The 16,998-nt window shown below is 38.2% G+C and overlaps 2 protein-coding genes and 1 pseudogene across 2 annotated transcripts; 2 read left to right on the top strand and 1 right to left on the bottom strand.

Annotated features, from left to right (window-relative positions):
• LOC104716326 lies at positions 8–2,153 on the top strand (annotated as a pseudogene).
• On the bottom strand, positions 2,241–8,412 carry LOC104716315 (WD repeat-containing protein 36). The gene is made up of 18 exons (XM_010433702.2): positions 8,118–8,412; positions 7,987–8,014; positions 7,770–7,870; positions 7,465–7,668; positions 7,111–7,354; positions 6,641–6,816; positions 6,476–6,558; positions 6,140–6,212; positions 5,616–5,681; positions 5,382–5,424; positions 4,786–4,925; positions 4,300–4,512; positions 4,090–4,174; positions 3,666–3,960; positions 3,297–3,561; positions 2,964–3,189; positions 2,664–2,881; positions 2,241–2,571 (listed from the first exon to the last, which is right to left on the bottom strand). Exons 1-18 carry the CDS (start codon positions 8,241–8,243, stop codon positions 2,422–2,424), a joined length of 2,736 nt encoding a protein of 911 aa, XP_010432004.1. The 5' UTR covers positions 8,244–8,412; the 3' UTR covers positions 2,241–2,421.
• Positions 8,882–10,261, top strand: LOC104747843 (putative FBD-associated F-box protein At1g05080). Its single transcript, XM_010469550.1, has 4 exons — positions 8,882–9,062; positions 9,147–9,850; positions 9,995–10,177; positions 10,244–10,261. Exons 1-4 carry the CDS (start codon positions 8,882–8,884, stop codon positions 10,259–10,261), a joined length of 1,086 nt encoding a protein of 361 aa, XP_010467852.1.

The following is a 16,998-nucleotide window of genomic DNA, read 5'->3' as shown; positions in this document are numbered from 1 at the left end:
GGGAGAGACGAACAAAGGAATAAACCATAATGGGGAAAGGAGGACGTGAGAAGGTATCATCAAAGGAAGAAGACGGAGAAAGAGAAGGAGTCATGGCTACAGATTTCTTTTGGTCTTACACTGATGAGCCTCACGCTTCGAGGAGACGTCAGATTCTGTCTTGTTACCCTCAGATTAGACAACTCTTTGGTCCTGCCATGGGCTTTCGTCAAGGTCCTTGTTCCCTATCTCTGTCTATATCATTTTCGTTCTTTGATCTATGATCATTTTTTTAAAAAAACATTTTTCTCGTACGTCTGTTTTTGTTCTTGGTCCTCTTATTTGATTGTAGTTGATGCATGAACGAAGGTTGTTAAAGAAACAAACGAATCCTTAAAAAATTTGGATACGTTTTTATCCTATGAGCTTGTGATACATATGTGACCTTGCTTGCTCCATTAACCATTAATTAGGGTTTTTACAATCGGTATTAGGTTTTTTTTTTTTTTTTTTGAGTTAGTTTGGGTTTTAGGGTTTTCACGTTTTGGACATGAGTCCGAACAACTGAATTTTATTTTGGTTTGAGTTCAGATAAAATTATAAAATAAATAAACTATAGAAATCAGTATCATCCATATTTAAGCCCTGATTGGTAGTACACTTTTAAGATTTTAAAAATGTTTAAATCTTCACATCCATTTTTTTTTGTCAATCACACTTTTTTTGTTTTTAATTTTTTAAAAGCTTTGAAAATCACTTTTTTTTCTCTTCCTTGTCTTCCCATTTTTTTAATACCAAAAGTAACTGCCAATCAGGCCTTAGTATACTGTATTTTGTATATATTTTACTTAGAAATATTAGATTTTAAAATATCTACTTAGCATAAAGTTTTCTTAAATAGTTAGGGTTATCATTAAATCTAGTTGGTTATTCTGGTTTGGTTTCGCCTTATTTTTTTGCTACACCCTCTCTAATCCAATATTTTTTGGTGAAAACTTTTTTATTCACTTGAATCAAATACTGAATTCCCGGTCTAGAGTATATATGAATGTCGTCAACGTGACAAAAGGATAAGAGAATATGAAATGTCACATTCACCAAAATATTTCAAAATCTTTAACTTGTTTTTTGGTTTTTTCGCTTGTTACCTTAACTCATATGAATAACCAATTTTCTTCTATTTGCCTATACAGATCACGTTAGTAGTTGTTCTTCAACTTTCAACAGCTGCAATCCTTCACAACTCAGGATGGCTCAAGATTCTAACCATTGCTTACTTCTTTGGATCGTTCCTCAATCACAATCTCTTCTTAGCAATCCATGAGCTAAGTCACAACCTCGCCTTTTCAACTCCTGTCTACAATCGTTGGCTCGGTATTTTCGCCAACTTCCCAATTGGCGTACCAATGTCAGTAACTTTCCAAAAATACCATCTCGAGCATCACCGGTTCCAAGGAGTAGACGGTATTGACATGGACGTTCCTACTTACACAGAAGCTCATTTAGTAACCAATATCTTTGCCAAAACCATATGGGTCTTCATACAACTCTTCTTTTACGCTCTTCGTCCACTCTTCATCAAACCAAAACCACCCGGTTACTGGGAGTTCATCAATTTTTTCATTCAGATTGGTTTAGATGTATCAGTTGTTTTCTTCTTCGGATGGAGATCGCTCGCGTATCTAATCCTGTCCACGTTTGTTGGAGGCGGGATGCATCCAATGGCGGGACATTTTATCTCAGAACATTATGTTTTTAACCCGAACCAAGAGACTTATTCGTATTACGGTCCATTGAATTTGCTAACATGGAGTGTCGGATACCATAACGAGCACCATGATTTCCCGAGGATACCGGGAAATAAGCTGCATTTGGTGAAGGAGATTGCAGGAGAGTACTATGAAGGTTTGGAGTCATATAAGTCATGGTCACAAGTGAGTTTTTACATGTATATTATTATGGATAGAACAGTTGGACCTTTTAGCAGAATGAAGAGGAAGCTCTCAACTACACAGAAGTCTGACTAATTAATTTACTTTCTTCTTTTTCTTCTTAACTTAAACTTTTAACATCAAACTCTGTTTTGTATGAGGGGTTTGTACAATCGTTGATTTTTGTACCTTGGAGAACAAATATGTTATATTAGGTCTATATCACTATAATAGAAAACCAAAAGATATATGAAAATGGTCTTTTACATTTATCATTTAAGAGTTAATCATATGATTTAGGATGGCTTAGGCTTTATACTAAACTAATAGTTCAACCAAAGGTTCACAATAACATCAACATTTTCGGTTTGTTCGTTGTTTTTTTCTCAGACTACATCTTCAATCTCAATGCAGGGGTAATAAATATATTATAAGCTCTTCAAAACTGCTATTTTGTGAAAAAACAGCGCCACATAAAAAAACAGAGCAATATATTTGTTAATGAGCATCTTCAAAACTGTGAATTGCTAAGGAAGGTAACTATGCATCTTGTGCTCTGGAAAAGCTTATCCATCTTCTGCCACACCAAACTCTGAGTTTCTAAAAGCGCCTTTGCCTTCTCTTGTAAACTTGGGTGGCACCTTATGGTCTCACCGTGTATCTGTCGAACAAATAAAACCAAGTTTTGATAAGAATCATCATTCCCACCCCGAACCAAAAAAAAAGGCAAAAGGTATCTGTAATTTCATTTACCTTGAGAAATAATTTCACAACCGCCTGCATAAACTCAAAGTCGTTTTTGCAAGAGATCTCGTTGATGAAGTAATCCAGAAGTTGCCCAATCGATATAAACTCAGGTCTTTTGATAATCATCTCTTCAATATCTTCTTCATCTATGATTTCCAGCATCCGTAACTCCATATCGAGAGCTGACGGGGACAAACTCTTTATGTAGTTGGTAAAATCTAAAACTGCATAAAGTACAAGCAGCTCATTAACAAAGAGAAAAGCTTTTGCTAAATATGTAAACCTTGAAACAAAGACCCCACTTACAGTGTTTTGAATCCCATGAGGATTTGAGAAGTTTTGAGAATGGAGATTCCAATGCATCAAAGTTCTTCATGTTATCCTGGTCCTTTTTATTCTTTTCCTCATTCTCCCCATCAGCTTCCGAGTCATTTGGCTTGAATAATATATCTCCAGAAAGCGAGGGAATTGAGGGCAAGAAAAAAGGAGCCTTTTCAGGTTTTTTGGGAGGCTCTATTGGTTTATTGCGGGCCTATGAAACAACAACAAACATAAATTGAGATTAATTTCCACAAAAAAAAAAAAACTGGCTGAAGCAACAACGCGAATAACATAAATGAAAGTTGTGAATATACAAACCTTTATTATATCCAAGTTGATCAAACTCTGCCATTGGCTTTTTGGCAATAAAGACAGAGTAACAAGTTCTGGGATCTGCTTAGGGGAAATTGAGAAACTGCTAGCTTGTGGAGTTTCAGAACTTTCTAAAACTTGCGTCTCCATATCATCATCAGCTTCAGAAGATGTCAACGCAGAGACTGAAGGCAATTTAACATTTACGACATCTTTCCCACTAGCATAAGAATCAACACTCGGAAGCCCAGAGAACATGGATTGGTTAACCCTGACAGGTCACCAGGGGAGAGAGTGAATTCGCTGAACTATTACAGAAAAATTGTAATTGTAACTGTGAGAAAAAAAGAATGGAAGATTAGTTTGAGAACTTACCACAAGTAGACCCCGTTCTGATCAGAGTGGGCAGTTGCCAAAACGTCCATATTTGGTGATAAAGACAATGCTGTTATCGGTACATCGACATGCACACCATCAATCTGCTTTGCCAATATGACATCCCAAATTCTAAGACTTCCATCCATGCTAGATGAGAGGAGCCACTTGCCATCCTCACTAAAGCACATATCCGTTACACGGTCTGTATGACCTCTAAATTCACGAACCATCTTTAGTGTCACAACATCATACAAACGGATAACAAAATCATCTGCCACCGTAGCCAAAAGACCTACCAAGGGATAAGGATTTAGCAAAGTCAGAGACAATACAGTGATGCCCTAGGAGAAAATGACGGAAAAACATACATATGCGAGACTGTACAAGGGAAAAGAAGTAGGGTAAGAATAAGGAAATATACCATTTACACGGTGGTAGACAATTTTAACCAATGAACATCCAACATCCCACCGGGACTTTAACTCCCGCTTTTTGAAATCCCAAACCTGTATTACACAAACGATATATTACAGTCAATTTTGAGTCATAGCCTAGAGTCAATGTTGAAGGTAGGCGAAAGCCAATTAAACAATTAATGACTTGAAGGATGAACAAATAAATCTTTCCAAACCTTTATGTCTCCATGATATCCTGCACTTATCATGAGTGTATTTGTGGAGTCACAAGCAACTCCAATAACTTCTCCGTCATGGGCGTACCTACTTTTCTCTGAAATATCGAAGTAACTACCCCGGCTGATTCCAGATTGGAGGTTGAATCTCTCAATCCATCCACCCGCTGTTCCGACTACTGCAAAGTTTCCACAGGCACTGATTGCACATGCCTATCAAACAAGCAATTTTTTAAGAGTTCAACAACCACTAGAGAGAAGAAAAAAACAGTATTCCTAAAAAGAGATGGTTCAAAGGTACCAAGAAACCCTGAACATTCTAGAAGGAACTGTAACTAAACTTATTTTTTATGAGATTGGTTTTTCAAGAGGGTCAATAATGTAAAGTAAACAATTTCAACCTATAAGTACTAACGCACATCTACTTTTCTTGTTAAGAATAGTGATAGAAGTTAGAAGTAAGGATAGTCAATTTCGATCTTGAACCTTAATTGGTGTTGCATTCTCAGGGCATGGTTTGAGGATATGCTCTCCAAGAACAAAGTTCTGAAGTCTCCATACATATGCTTCTGCTGTATCCATGTGGCAAGTGACAACATTGCACCAATCACGCTCCCTAATTTCAGCTTCAATTTTTGGAAACAAAATAATTGCAGTCATTAGGAGGCATAACCAGAAAATAACAAGTTGTGGGTTATGCAATTTTCTCGTCAACAACATGCAAATTCATAGGACAACATAAGATAAAAGCTAAGCTCCACTTCACAAAAAAGTACTTTCTCTAAGGGGATCAACCAATAAACGATTGCTCTATTGACAGAGAGACAGCCACTTTGGATCTAATTACTACACAACACATTTTGTAGAAATTAATTGGTTTCAACCTATAAGTCTTGTTTTGTTCAGACATCATAATATTAAGAATGTGATCTAATTACTACACAACAAATTTTGTAGAAATTAATTGGTTTCAACCTATAAGTCTTGTGTTGTTCAGACATCATAATATTAAGAATGTGATAGAAAGAAGCCAAGCAACATCGTTGTATGAAAAGTAAAGATCAAGTTATATAGATAAGTACCGCAATCAAATGAAACAACAGGCTTCAATTTAAGCTCTTCGTCCTACATAGAGAAGAAAAATAATATAAGCGAAAAGTATATAAATTCCAAGCATACATGTAATTACGAACACGCAAAATCTAAACACAGTATATTAGGCATAATATTTGATAAATTGAATCAGAACCACTTAAAAGCATGCTAACTCGCCCTTGAAAACTTAAGAGAAATCATAAGAAATTATCAGGCTATACCTTCAGTCGGAGTTTTTTGGCTCGCCTGGATATGTGTCTTTGAGAAAGCTCTCTACTTTGTTGCTCCTGATGGAAGTAATTAATGTAAAAAGTAAAAACTGTTATTGTCAATGGACATCAGATCTTCAGGAAGAATATACAGCACAAATTAAGAAACAATAACTCAACATTTAAAAGAGCAATCAGATTCATGAAAAATTCAAACAAACACGAAGATGAAAAGATTCTTATCAAAAGAAGTGTAAGGTATGGTGAGTAAAAAACAAGAAAAAAACACTAAATTTTTGCCAGTGACATCTAACAAAAATACCAGCCAATTTTGTAAACTTTGCATCTAAACCAGTACATGATGAGGAAAATGATCATTAATTACTTAATATGACAATAATGAAATTAGTGATCGTAAAGCAACAACTGAATAGTCAATGTCTACAATATAGCTCTATAGTACAGACTTTCAATGTGTTTTGTTATCTTTGCTATAATCCTGATATGAAATTTACTAAAGCTATATCATATCTTACTTGGATGACAGAGAAGAGACGGAAGGCACGATCCTGGCCAGCAGACAAAATGTGCCGTCCATTAGAGTAGAACCTACCACATTTAGAAGTCAAATAAGATTAAGAGACCTTTTAATGGCATGCTCACGATATAGCCACCATGAGGAAAATTCTCTTTCTAAGAAAGACATTCATCACTATAAAAATAGCCAACTGGCAGAAATTATCATCAGGGTGATCAATATTAGTTACTTTAACAATGTATAGGGATCATAAATGCTACTTACACACCAAAAAATTAAAAATCTCATAATTCATCAGATAATTCAGTAAGATGCGGACGTCCAAGCCAATTACCTGATACACAAAGGAGGAGCACTATGCCCAGAGCGGAAGCGTAATAGGCGAGGATCAGAATCATTCGTATCAAAGATCCACATCTACAAGTATAAGGAATAAAAATATTATATTTGGCATAGTGGATGAAAATAAATTCAACAGGTAAGAGAAACCTCCGCTTACTTTGAGTGAGTTATCTGATGATGCACTCATTAGCACGGGCTCATTTGCTAAAAAGTTCAATGAGATTATAGAACTGTCATGTGCATCCCTTATGACTGACTGAAGCCTCTTTTTGTTAAGATTCCAGATACTTATGACACCAAAGGAACCTCCAGACGCAAGAAGAGGACGTCCATCTAACATGACAGGAGACACATGTTAGCACTGTAAAGTGGACATATGAACATATTTCCCTCTAAATCAAGAAAAAAGCTACTAGTACAATGACAACTTAGACTCATGAATCGTTTGAGCTTGAAACACGTGTGAACAAATCTAATTCATGAAACATTGAGTGCATAGATGGTATAGCTATGTAATAGACAAAGGGGAAGACAAATGTTTTTTGCTGCGAAATCTATTTAAAAGGTACTAAAACCAAGAAGCACTCAAGGACTTTAAAATAAGAACTACAGGACTAAGGTGTTTACCTGTACTGAAAGACAAAGCAGTAACAGCACCTCGTGCGGCATGTTCAAATGTTACGATCTCATGGTCCAATTTAATGTTATGCACATGGATCTTTCCATCAGCACACCCAATGGCAACAACATCCAGAGCAGGGGACGAAACACAACTGGTGACAGATGAACCCCAACCCTTGAACTCATAGAGCATCTTCTTAGTATTTATGTTCCATAGCTGCAACGGACCCTCTTGGCTCCCTACAAGAACCTACCATGTGGTTCCAAGTAAGAGAAAATTGAATAGAGTTATATAGTCTTGTCAACAACAGAGGACACCAGAAGTAAAAAAGATGAAACACTGAACCAAGTAGGACTAACCTTGTTCAGATAAGTATCTGGGTGAACAATAGAGGTCGGGGTAAACTTTCCAGTAAGCTGAAGATTTCCAATGGGAGCTAGATGTTCTTCGATTCCTTTGAATGCCCAAATGAACACATTTCCTTCAACATCAAGACTTAGCACATGTTCTCCAAACAATAGTAGCAGGTCAACTTTAGCAACATGTTTGCTCCAAGTTGCTACCTGATACAAATCCACAATGAGAAACAAGATAGTTGTAGAAATCAAGATTAAGTTTTCAAGTTGCTAAGCGAAAGAACATGCTCAAAGTTAAGTTTTTTTACCTGATGAGCACGCCTAAAAACAGCGATTTCATTTCCAAAAGCAGCAAAAGTGTAGTCACGGTAAGAAGCTAGAGCTCTAATTTTCTTTGGGAGTTGAGGACCTTAAAGATAACACCAAATTAGATTATTAGAAAATCAAAGCTCAATGAAACAAACCAGAATGATACTAACTTAGACAAATATTCAATCTTTAAGTTTATGCTTCAGAAAAACTTACTGATAATGACAAGATTGAGCTTGGCACACTGCAAGCAAACGAGACAAGGAAACCAAATTAACCAAGAAATCTAATGAATAACACAAAAACACGCAAGTCAAAGTAATGAAGATGGGGGCGGAGTTACTTACATTATAAATCTGAAAAGCTTTGCCAACGCTGACGGTGACGAAAGTCTCGGTACCTAATCGCTGGACGGAGAAGGGAACCGTACTCGTTATGTAACCTATTGCTCTAAACGGTTCGAAGATTCCCATCTTCGAGTGTGTACTGCTGCTTCGAACCAGAAATTAGGGTTTCTAAGGAATGATTTTGGGATTAACAAACTGGTGATTGTAAGAAGAGAGAATCGAATAAAAGAGCTTCAGAGAGGAAAACGCGGCGCAGGAGCGATGGGGAGAGAGACGCAACAAACAACTCCACACAAAAGGGTTTAGGGTTTAACGAATTAATTTTTTTTTTTTTTTTTTAACAAGTCCGAACATTTGGTTTTCCGGTTAAGTGTCGTTCGGTTTAAATGTTATTTATTTTTTTGGTTTGGAGTTAGAACTGGAATTTTTTTGTTCAATTTGGTTTGGAGATATTTTGGTTCGTTTTTTTTTTGGATTAATTATTGAAAACGAATAATTAATTTTGGTTTATGTGATCGATTGCAGTTTGGTTTATTTGTTAACTATTGCAGCCTGGTTTTAAACTGATCTTTCATTTGTTTTGATTTTAAGACATTTTGGTTTGATCGCATAATGGAGTTTAATTCCAGCCGTCGCATCAAGCTTTTTCTTTACTCTTAATACCTGAATCTATATAAGATTAGGCTTGTTGATTAAGGTAAAAATGAGTATCCCACTCCCACATGTTATTTTTTTCTCAAAATTTTGAAAAAGTTTAAAAAATTATGGAGATCAATACGGAGCAAAAACGCTATTTTTTTCTCAAAGATTTGCTCGTAATGATCTTGGATCTTGTTCCGACAAAAGACGCAGTGGCCACCATGTTTCTGTCCAAACGATGGTTCTCTGTTTGGACGATGAAACAGAGACTTGAGTACAAAGACACCATCGAAGAGGAGCAGGATAGTGATGATGATGATGATGATTATGCTTATAAGCATGTGGACGATGATGAGCATGAGCACGAGCATGAGCATGATGAGAAAGTAGTGGAGGTTGTAAGCAAAAAGAGCGTTTGGTGGTTTCTTGAAAATTCACTGCAACTCCACAGAGCACCCGTAATTCGCAGCTTGTGTATTGAACTCGGTCCAAGTTGTCCTACCGATGCTGATGTCGTGAAGTGGGTTGCAAACGCCGTTGATCGCAGGGTGCTTGAGATAAAACTCAAACTCCTCTGGTCCGCCGTTGATCCAGCCAGCTTGCCCAATACCCTTTACTCCTGCAAATCTCTCGTGGTACTGACTCTCTCCGACAATATTCTCGTGGATGTTCCTTCTTCCGCTTCCCTCCCATCCCTCATATTCCTCGAGCTTGACTATGTGGTTTACAAAGACGATGATTCTCTGGTTAGGCTCTTGGCGAGCTGCCCTATTCTTGCGACACTGTGCGTCAAACGAAATGACAAGGATGACAATGTCACGAGCTTTCGTGTGGAAATGCCTAATTTATCGTCCTTATCGTATACAAATTATAGAGACGGCTCTGGTGTAGGAGATACTGGTAGGTACTTGGTTATAGTTACTCCGGCATTAACACACTTTGACTTCCGTGACTCTTCGGGAGACTCTTGCTCGATGGAGCTGCCTGGTCTTGATAGTGCAGTTATCGACACTGCATCTTATTATCCTGGTGACAAGTTTCTAAGATCTCTTTCATCGGTCTCGTATCTTGCCTTGTATTTGACTGCTGCAACGGTACGTAGCTCTCTCTTCTCTCTCTCTCTCTCTCTCTCTCTCTCTCTCTCTCTCTCTCTCTCTCGTCTCTTTGCTTGTCATCTCATTGTTGCATGCATCTAGCTGCGTGCATGCTGATATATATGTTGGCTTTGTTCATCACAGGTTGTGTGTTATAGCACTCTCAAATTTTCTCGGCTTATAGAGTGTGAGATAGTTCCAGAAGAAACAGACTGGGTGAAACCAACTCTACTGTTTCTTGAAAATTCTCCGAAACTAAAAACTCTTGTGATCCATTGCGTACGTGTCCTCCCTCCTGCCTCCAACTTTGCAGATGTGTTAAAAGAAGTAAGCTTGCATGTTTGTGTTTGATATATTCCTAATATATATGAGTGCGGTTTTTGCTTTTCGCAGGAATATATGAGAAGATGAGAATAGAACGGCTCGACCTTTATTAGATGTATGAGTCGATATATATACAAGCAAGAGAACCCTAGGATATAGACAAATAAGGAAACCCAAAGATACAACATAATATTTACACATTTAGTCCCTAATACTCCCCCTCAAGTTGGTGCATGAAGATCACAAATGCCCAACTTGCGAGAAAGATAGGTAAAGGCTGGTGTTCCTAGAGCTTTGGTAAAAATGTCGGCAAGCTGACGCGTAGTGTGAATATACTCTGTTTTGATCAAACCTTTTTGAATCGCATCACGGACGTAATGACAGTCACGTTCGATATGTTTAGTACGCTCGTGAAAGACGGGATTAGCCGCAATGTGAAGAGCTGCCTGGTTATCACAGTATAACCGAATAGGATCCGGCGATGTCACCCCAAAATCAGATAAGAGACTGTGTATCCAATGAAGCTCCGACGCAGTGAAAGACATAACACGATACTCAGCCTCCGCAGATGATTGAGAAACAACTCCTTGTTTCTTAGTCTTTCAAGCAATCAGAGAACCTCCCAACAGGACAGCAAAGCCAGTAAGAGAACGACGAGACATCGGACAAGTGGAAAAATCAGAATCACAATAGGCGGAGATATGCAAATCACCATTGGATGTAAGCAAAATCCCTTGTCCTGGACTGTTTTTGAGATAACAAACCACCCGCAGCGCAGCCCACCAATGTTTCAGTCGAGGCTGATGTAAAAATTGAGCTAAGACATGTACGACGTACATGAGCTTCCGGCCTGGTGATCGACAAATAGACTAACCTTCCAACTAGACGGCGGTATTGTTCTGGCCGATCAAAATACTCGCCCTTATCTTCTTCCAACTTGTGATTTTCAAGAATAGGCGTAGACACTGGCCGCCCTCCTAGCAAACCGCATTCATTTATAATATCTAATGCATATTTTCGCTGTGACAAATAAATCCCCTTGGAAGATCTGGCCACTTCAATCCCCAAAAAATATTTAAGAGAGCCCAAATCCTTCATATGAAAACACTGATTCAAGTAACCCTTAAAACGACCAATTGCATCTTCATCGTTCCCGCCAATGAGAAGGTCGTCAACATACACAATCACGTACAAGCACATTTTGCCTCGAGTTAATGAGAACAACGAGTAATCCGCATAAGATTGTTTGAACCCATATGCAAGTAACGCATTCGTAAGCTTCGAAAACCAACACCTTGGTGCCTGTTTTAACCCATACAACGACTTTCGTAATCTGCACACTTTGTTTGGACCCGATGTCTTGAAACCAGGTGGAAGTTTCATGTAAACTTCTTCTTCTAAGTCTCCATGGAGGAAAGCATTATGGACGTCCATCTGGTGTACTATCCAATTCTTAACCGCTGCTACTTTGAGAAACATACGAACTGTAGTCAACTTCACAACCGGGGCAAAAGTTTCTTTATAATCTTTCCCTTCTTTTTGTCGATTACCCATAACAACCAAACGTGCTTTATGTCTCTCAATCGTACCGTCCGAGTTATATTTGATCTTAAAGACAAACCGACACTCAATAGCTGTTTTCCCCGGCGGGAGGTCCTCAACATCCCATGTTTGTTGTTCTTCGAGAGCATCAACCTCAACCGTTACCGCATCGCGCCACACTTGGAGTTTCATGGCCTCATTGTAAGAGTCAGGTTCACAATCAGCCGAAATAGCCGCCAAGAACGCTGCATGGTGAGCAGAAAAACGTTCGTTGGTGACATAGTGAGCAATGGGATAAGTAACCGTACCTTTGTTCGAAGACGTGGCCAAGGCGGAAGAGAGCGAGGGATCTATATCGTGGTTCAGTGATGGATGCTCAATCACGTAGTCTTTCAAACGTGTGGAAGGAATCTTTTGTCGGTGTCCACGACCAAGTGGTTCAACTCGTACTGGTGGTGAGTCCAAAGCAACGACAACATTCTCATCATGGCTCCCCCTGATTCCTGAATTCTCAGCCTCTTCTTCTTGTTCGACGGTGGGAGATGGAGGACGCGCCATTGGAGAGTCGACACTCCCCCTGACTATAACAGTCTCCTGCGTAGGTGAGATATCATCCCGTGGTTCAGCGAAAGCATTATCATCGAGCAGAAACAAATCAGTTGGCAGCTGGACCGTGTCTCCCGTATCATTGGACACCGCTGAGAACGGGAACACCGACTCATGAAATTGGACGTCCCGCGAAACAAAGAAATCATGGGACTCCAAATCATACATTGTCCAACCTTTCTTTCCGTAAGGGTAACCCATGAACACACATCTACGACTCCGTTCACCGAATTTATCCTTATCACGAGAAATTTTGTGAGCATAACTCAGACAACCAAACACTCTCAAACTATCAAAAGAAGGTGGCTTCCCATACAACATCTCATATGGAGTTTTTCCTTGCAACAAAGGGGTAGGAGTTCTATTAATAACGTGGCTCGCAGCAAGAACACATTCTCTCCAAAACTTCACGGGTAGAGAAGCTTGAAACATAAGAGAACGCGCGACGTTAAGAATGTGTCGATGCTTACGTTCCACTCGTCCATTTTGTTGCGGTGTGTAAACACACGAAGTTTGATGGAAAATACCCTCTTCATCGAAATACCGTTTCAAGCATGTGAATTCAGTACCATTATCGGAACGAACAGCTCGGACCTTTTTATCAAACTGACAGTTACCATTGCACAAAATTTCTGCAAACAGACAGAGACCTCACGTTTTTCAAGCAGCAAATAAATCCAAACAGCACGCGAGTAATCATCCACAATAGTTAAAAAATAAATTGCTCCCGACGTTGACGGAGTACGATAAGCTCCCCAAAGATCACAATGAATCAAATCAAAACTAGCACTTGCTTTATTATTACTATCAATAAAAGAAACCCGAGTTTGTTTTGCTCGATAACAAATGTCACAGCCCCCGTCTGTTTCAACGGTTTTGCCAACATAAAAAATACTAGATAAATATGACAAAACACGATCAGAAGGATGCCCCAAACGTCTATGCCACAGATCACGCTGAACGTTAGTTGTTGTCCTGTTTGCTTGAACGTCGAGGATACCTCTGAACTTATAGACCCCATCACACTCTTCACCCACACCAATCATCTTCAAAGAACGGTCCTGCAAAACACAGTCGTTTTAAGTAACTTGGCAACCGAAATTAGAGAACAAGTCAAATCTGGAGAGTACAAGACGTTATTCAACCAAACATCACCCCCCAAACACATGCGGCCTTGTTGTTCAGCCATCGCACGGTCTCCATCAGGAATTCGAATAGAACAAGGTGTGATAGATGTTACGTCCCTCAAAAAATCAAGATTGGAAGTCATATGGTGCGAAGCACCAGTATCAATGATCATGTCAGTCTTACCAGAGAGTTTTGTTGTGGAGGTCGTAGTTTTCTGCTGGTTTAGAAAACCAATCAACGATGTCAACTGCTCGTCGCTCAATTGTGGCAGAGAAGCTTTGTCGAATACTCTGTCACGGCGTGTTGTTACCGCTGAGTTCGCAACAGGTTCACTGAACGCCGAATTCGCACCTCCAAGAGTTTCAGGATCTGTTTGCACTACATTGGCGCGAGCCAAGGTCGAACCTCTTCCCCGTCCGTAGCTTCCAACCATTCCTCCACCACGGCCAAAGCGGCCTCGTCCTCTTCTGTTCCCAGTTCCCCTTCCATCTCCAAAGTTTCTTCCACGTTCACCCCACCAGTCAGGATATCCTTTGATTTGGAAACAATCAGAGATGTCATGTCCGTATTTACCACAGTGTGTACATGTGGTATCCTTTTCACGATATTGAAATACCCCAGACTTCCCTTTGTTTGTAGCTTGAACCGTAAAACCAACTGCATCGGTACGTTCTTCTTTGTCACGAGTGATGCTCTGTTGTCTCTCATCCCTCACCACTCGTTGATAAACTTGAGACAATTTCAACATTGGCTCCATGTTGGTCAGTGTAGATCGAATCCCCCCAAATCTCACATCATCTAGACCCATCAAAAACTGATGAGTACGTTCCTCATCTCTGTATTGTTCCAGCTGAGACGCAAGCTCTCCACACGAACATGATCGCATGGGTTTGTAAACTGCTAACTCGTCCCACATCTTCTTCAGTCTTCCATAGTAAGTCATCACGTTATCTCCTTTTTGTTTGCAGTTAGCTAAATCAGACTTCAACTCATGTATTCTCGGTCCATTCCCAACCGAGAACTACAACTTCAAATCTTCCCACAATATGTGCGCATCTTCCACCATCGATATCGTCATCCGCAGCGTTGGTTCCACTGTGTTCATAATCCAAGCAACGATCATTGAATTAACCACCTCCCACTGTTCGATCTCGTCCGTCGTAGTCGGTTTCTCCAAGGTTCCATCAATGAAACCCAACTTTCTTTTAGTACGCAAGGCATTCCGCACATGCTTAGACCAATCTTCATAGTTATCCCCTTTCAATTGAACTGCAGTAATCAAAGTTCCTGGCCCTTCCAATGGATGCAGGTACAGAGGAGAAGATGTAGATGAGAATAGAACGGCTCGACCTTTATTAGATGTATGAGTCGATATATATACAAGCAAGAGAACCCTAGGATATAGACAAATAAGGAAACCCAAAGATACAACATAATATTTACACATCTAGTCCCTAATAATATACCACCAAGGATCTTCCTCTTTCATGGATTCAACCGAGTTTTGTTCCTGGATGCGTGTCGTCACAACTAGAGGATATTGAGTGGAAAGGATATGCAGCTAGAGACGAAGAGGAAGAGTTCTTGACATACCTCCTAGCAAACTCCAACTGTTTAAAGACTGCAACAATCTCTCTGAGGTTACCCGTCTGCGAGTTTGATTCCACCTTCGAGCTTGCAAAGGAGATGACGATCGACAGGTTGAAAGACATTCCTAGGGTTTCAACAGAATCCCAGCTTATAATCAATTGAATACATTTTATTTTTTATTTTTATATTTATGTTCTATTGAAAATGATGAAAATGCAACGATTAGAAACATGGAAAGAAACAGAGAACAAAAAGAGCTAAAAATGTGTTTGGATATAACTTGTCGAAATTCCCCCAATGGATCTCTCTGTTGCCAAAAGAATGCAACACACGGTAACAATGTTATCCTGATCTGCCTTGGGTTGCAAGATTGAATGACTTCGCATCTGACGTGTATACCACAGACTCCCACGAATCAAAAGTTCAAAACGTATAAAAAAGATTCGTCCTCCTCCAACAAAACCAAAACAATAGTAACGCATAAAGCTTAATGACTTGTTTTCAATAATACAAATATCCTATTTGGCTCGATTGTGTTATTATATATTTGGTCCTCGTGACTCCTCGTCCAAAGACATACACTTCTTGTAAATTTTGAAATGTAAAATTCACAAGCTTTTTTCATCATGACTTCAAATACAACTACAACACAGGAATATAAAATTTGAAATGTTTATAAGAATCTTTTAAAAACTTTTTATAATATTTTGTAAAACCCACCTAAAAGGCTAAAACCTTGTAAAATCTATTAAAAACCTTATAAAATATTGTAGAAACCCTGTAATGGTATTCAAAAACGTTTTAAAATCTTTTAAAAACAAAATTAAAATATTTTTGAAACCTTGTAAAAATCTTGTAGAAATCTTTGTTTAAATCTTTTAAATCGGCTTAAAGGGGTTTTTTTTTTGTTGGTTTATGTTACATTTGGTTTCTACTCCCCCTCAACTTTTGATCATCAGGACCAGCCCAAACAAGATGGTGATGGCACATCCTTTTCATGATTCTGAGTCCGGGCTACAAGGAAAACCATATCTTATTCAAGAAAGTAAACCAAATCTTTAGTCGAGAGAAAAAAAAAAATTACATGACGAACATAATCTTTTGATTACCGCCATTGGTTCGACTACCTGGAGATGATTCGCTAGTTGATTAAGAAAGCTTAAGAGGGGTATGTAACAAAACATGTATGAGAGGAGGATAAAGCATAAACAAAATTCAAAAATTTGAATTTTTTTCAATAACGAATTAGTCTAAACTTAAATTCATAACTATATTTATATTTATATTGTGATGTTGAGATCATTAACTCTTAAATTCAAAATTTCAATGTTATTTCAAAAAACGAATTCGTCTAATATCTTCATAATATTGTAATTTTGTACTGATGACAATAATTTGTCATTGTTTTTTTGATGAACTTCAATTATCCAAGTCTAAGAGAATAAGATTATTATCAAAAGTATTAATTTTATAATATGAATTTTTAATGTGGTAGGTTTTAAAAACAATATTTCTATTAGTGAGTCAATATTAATTTATCTATTTATTATATACATACTAGATTATATGTTAAACTTTTAGTAGTATTCAAAATATTGATTTTATATTTTATTTGTTATAAAAAACCAGATTTAGATAAAGGATTTATGATGAAAAGTATGATCGCTTCAAGAGAATGATTTGGAGTTTTTGCAATCCAAAATCAAATAGAGCGATTAGGTTTAAAAAATAAAGAATTCTAATAATCTTGTTTTATTATCTTAAAGTTCATGTTTTGTGGTGAGTTGATGATTTTTAAAACATTTTTCGGATTAATAAATAATACAAAGGAATTGGATCCGGAGAAAAGTTCCACCAAACCTGGTTTGGTTGAGTGATTGGATCCGGTCCATATTAGCGTGTGTACATTGGCCAGTTAGAGAATTTCTTCAAACCCTCTCGCACTTTGTTGTGTGAAA

This window comes from Camelina sativa, chromosome 2, assembly GCF_000633955.1.
Source record: "Camelina sativa cultivar DH55 chromosome 2, Cs, whole genome shotgun sequence".
NCBI classification, from domain to species: Eukaryota; Viridiplantae; Streptophyta; class Magnoliopsida; order Brassicales; family Brassicaceae; genus Camelina; species Camelina sativa.
Note: the sequence above shows the minus strand (reverse complement) of the source record. Positions and strands in the feature narration are given on the sequence as shown.

What these genes read in the sequence shown, in the direction of transcription:
- LOC104716315 (XM_010433702.2), bottom strand. Translation starts at nt 8,243, where the DNA reads ATGGGAATCTTCGAACCGTTTAGAGCAATAGGTTACATAACGAGTACG. An exon ending in AGAATGCAACACCAATTAAG is followed by an intron (nt 4,513 to 4,785) that starts GTTCAAGATCGA and finishes CTTGTTTGATAG; the next exon opens with GCATGTGCAATCAGTGCCTG. An exon ending in CTCATGGGATTCAAAACACT is followed by an intron (nt 2,882 to 2,963) that starts GTAAGTGGGGTC and finishes TACTTTATGCAG; the next exon opens with TTTTAGATTTTACCAACTAC.
- LOC104747843 (XM_010469550.1), top strand. Translation starts at nt 8,882, where the DNA reads ATGGAGATCAATACGGAGCAAAAACGCTATTTTTTTCTCAAAGATTTG. An exon ending in CATCGAAGAGGAGCAGGATA is followed by an intron (nt 9,063 to 9,146) that starts GTGATGATGATG and finishes ATGAGAAAGTAG; the next exon opens with TGGAGGTTGTAAGCAAAAAG. An exon ending in TGTATTTGACTGCTGCAACG is followed by an intron (nt 9,851 to 9,994) that starts GTACGTAGCTCT and finishes TGTTCATCACAG; the next exon opens with GTTGTGTGTTATAGCACTCT.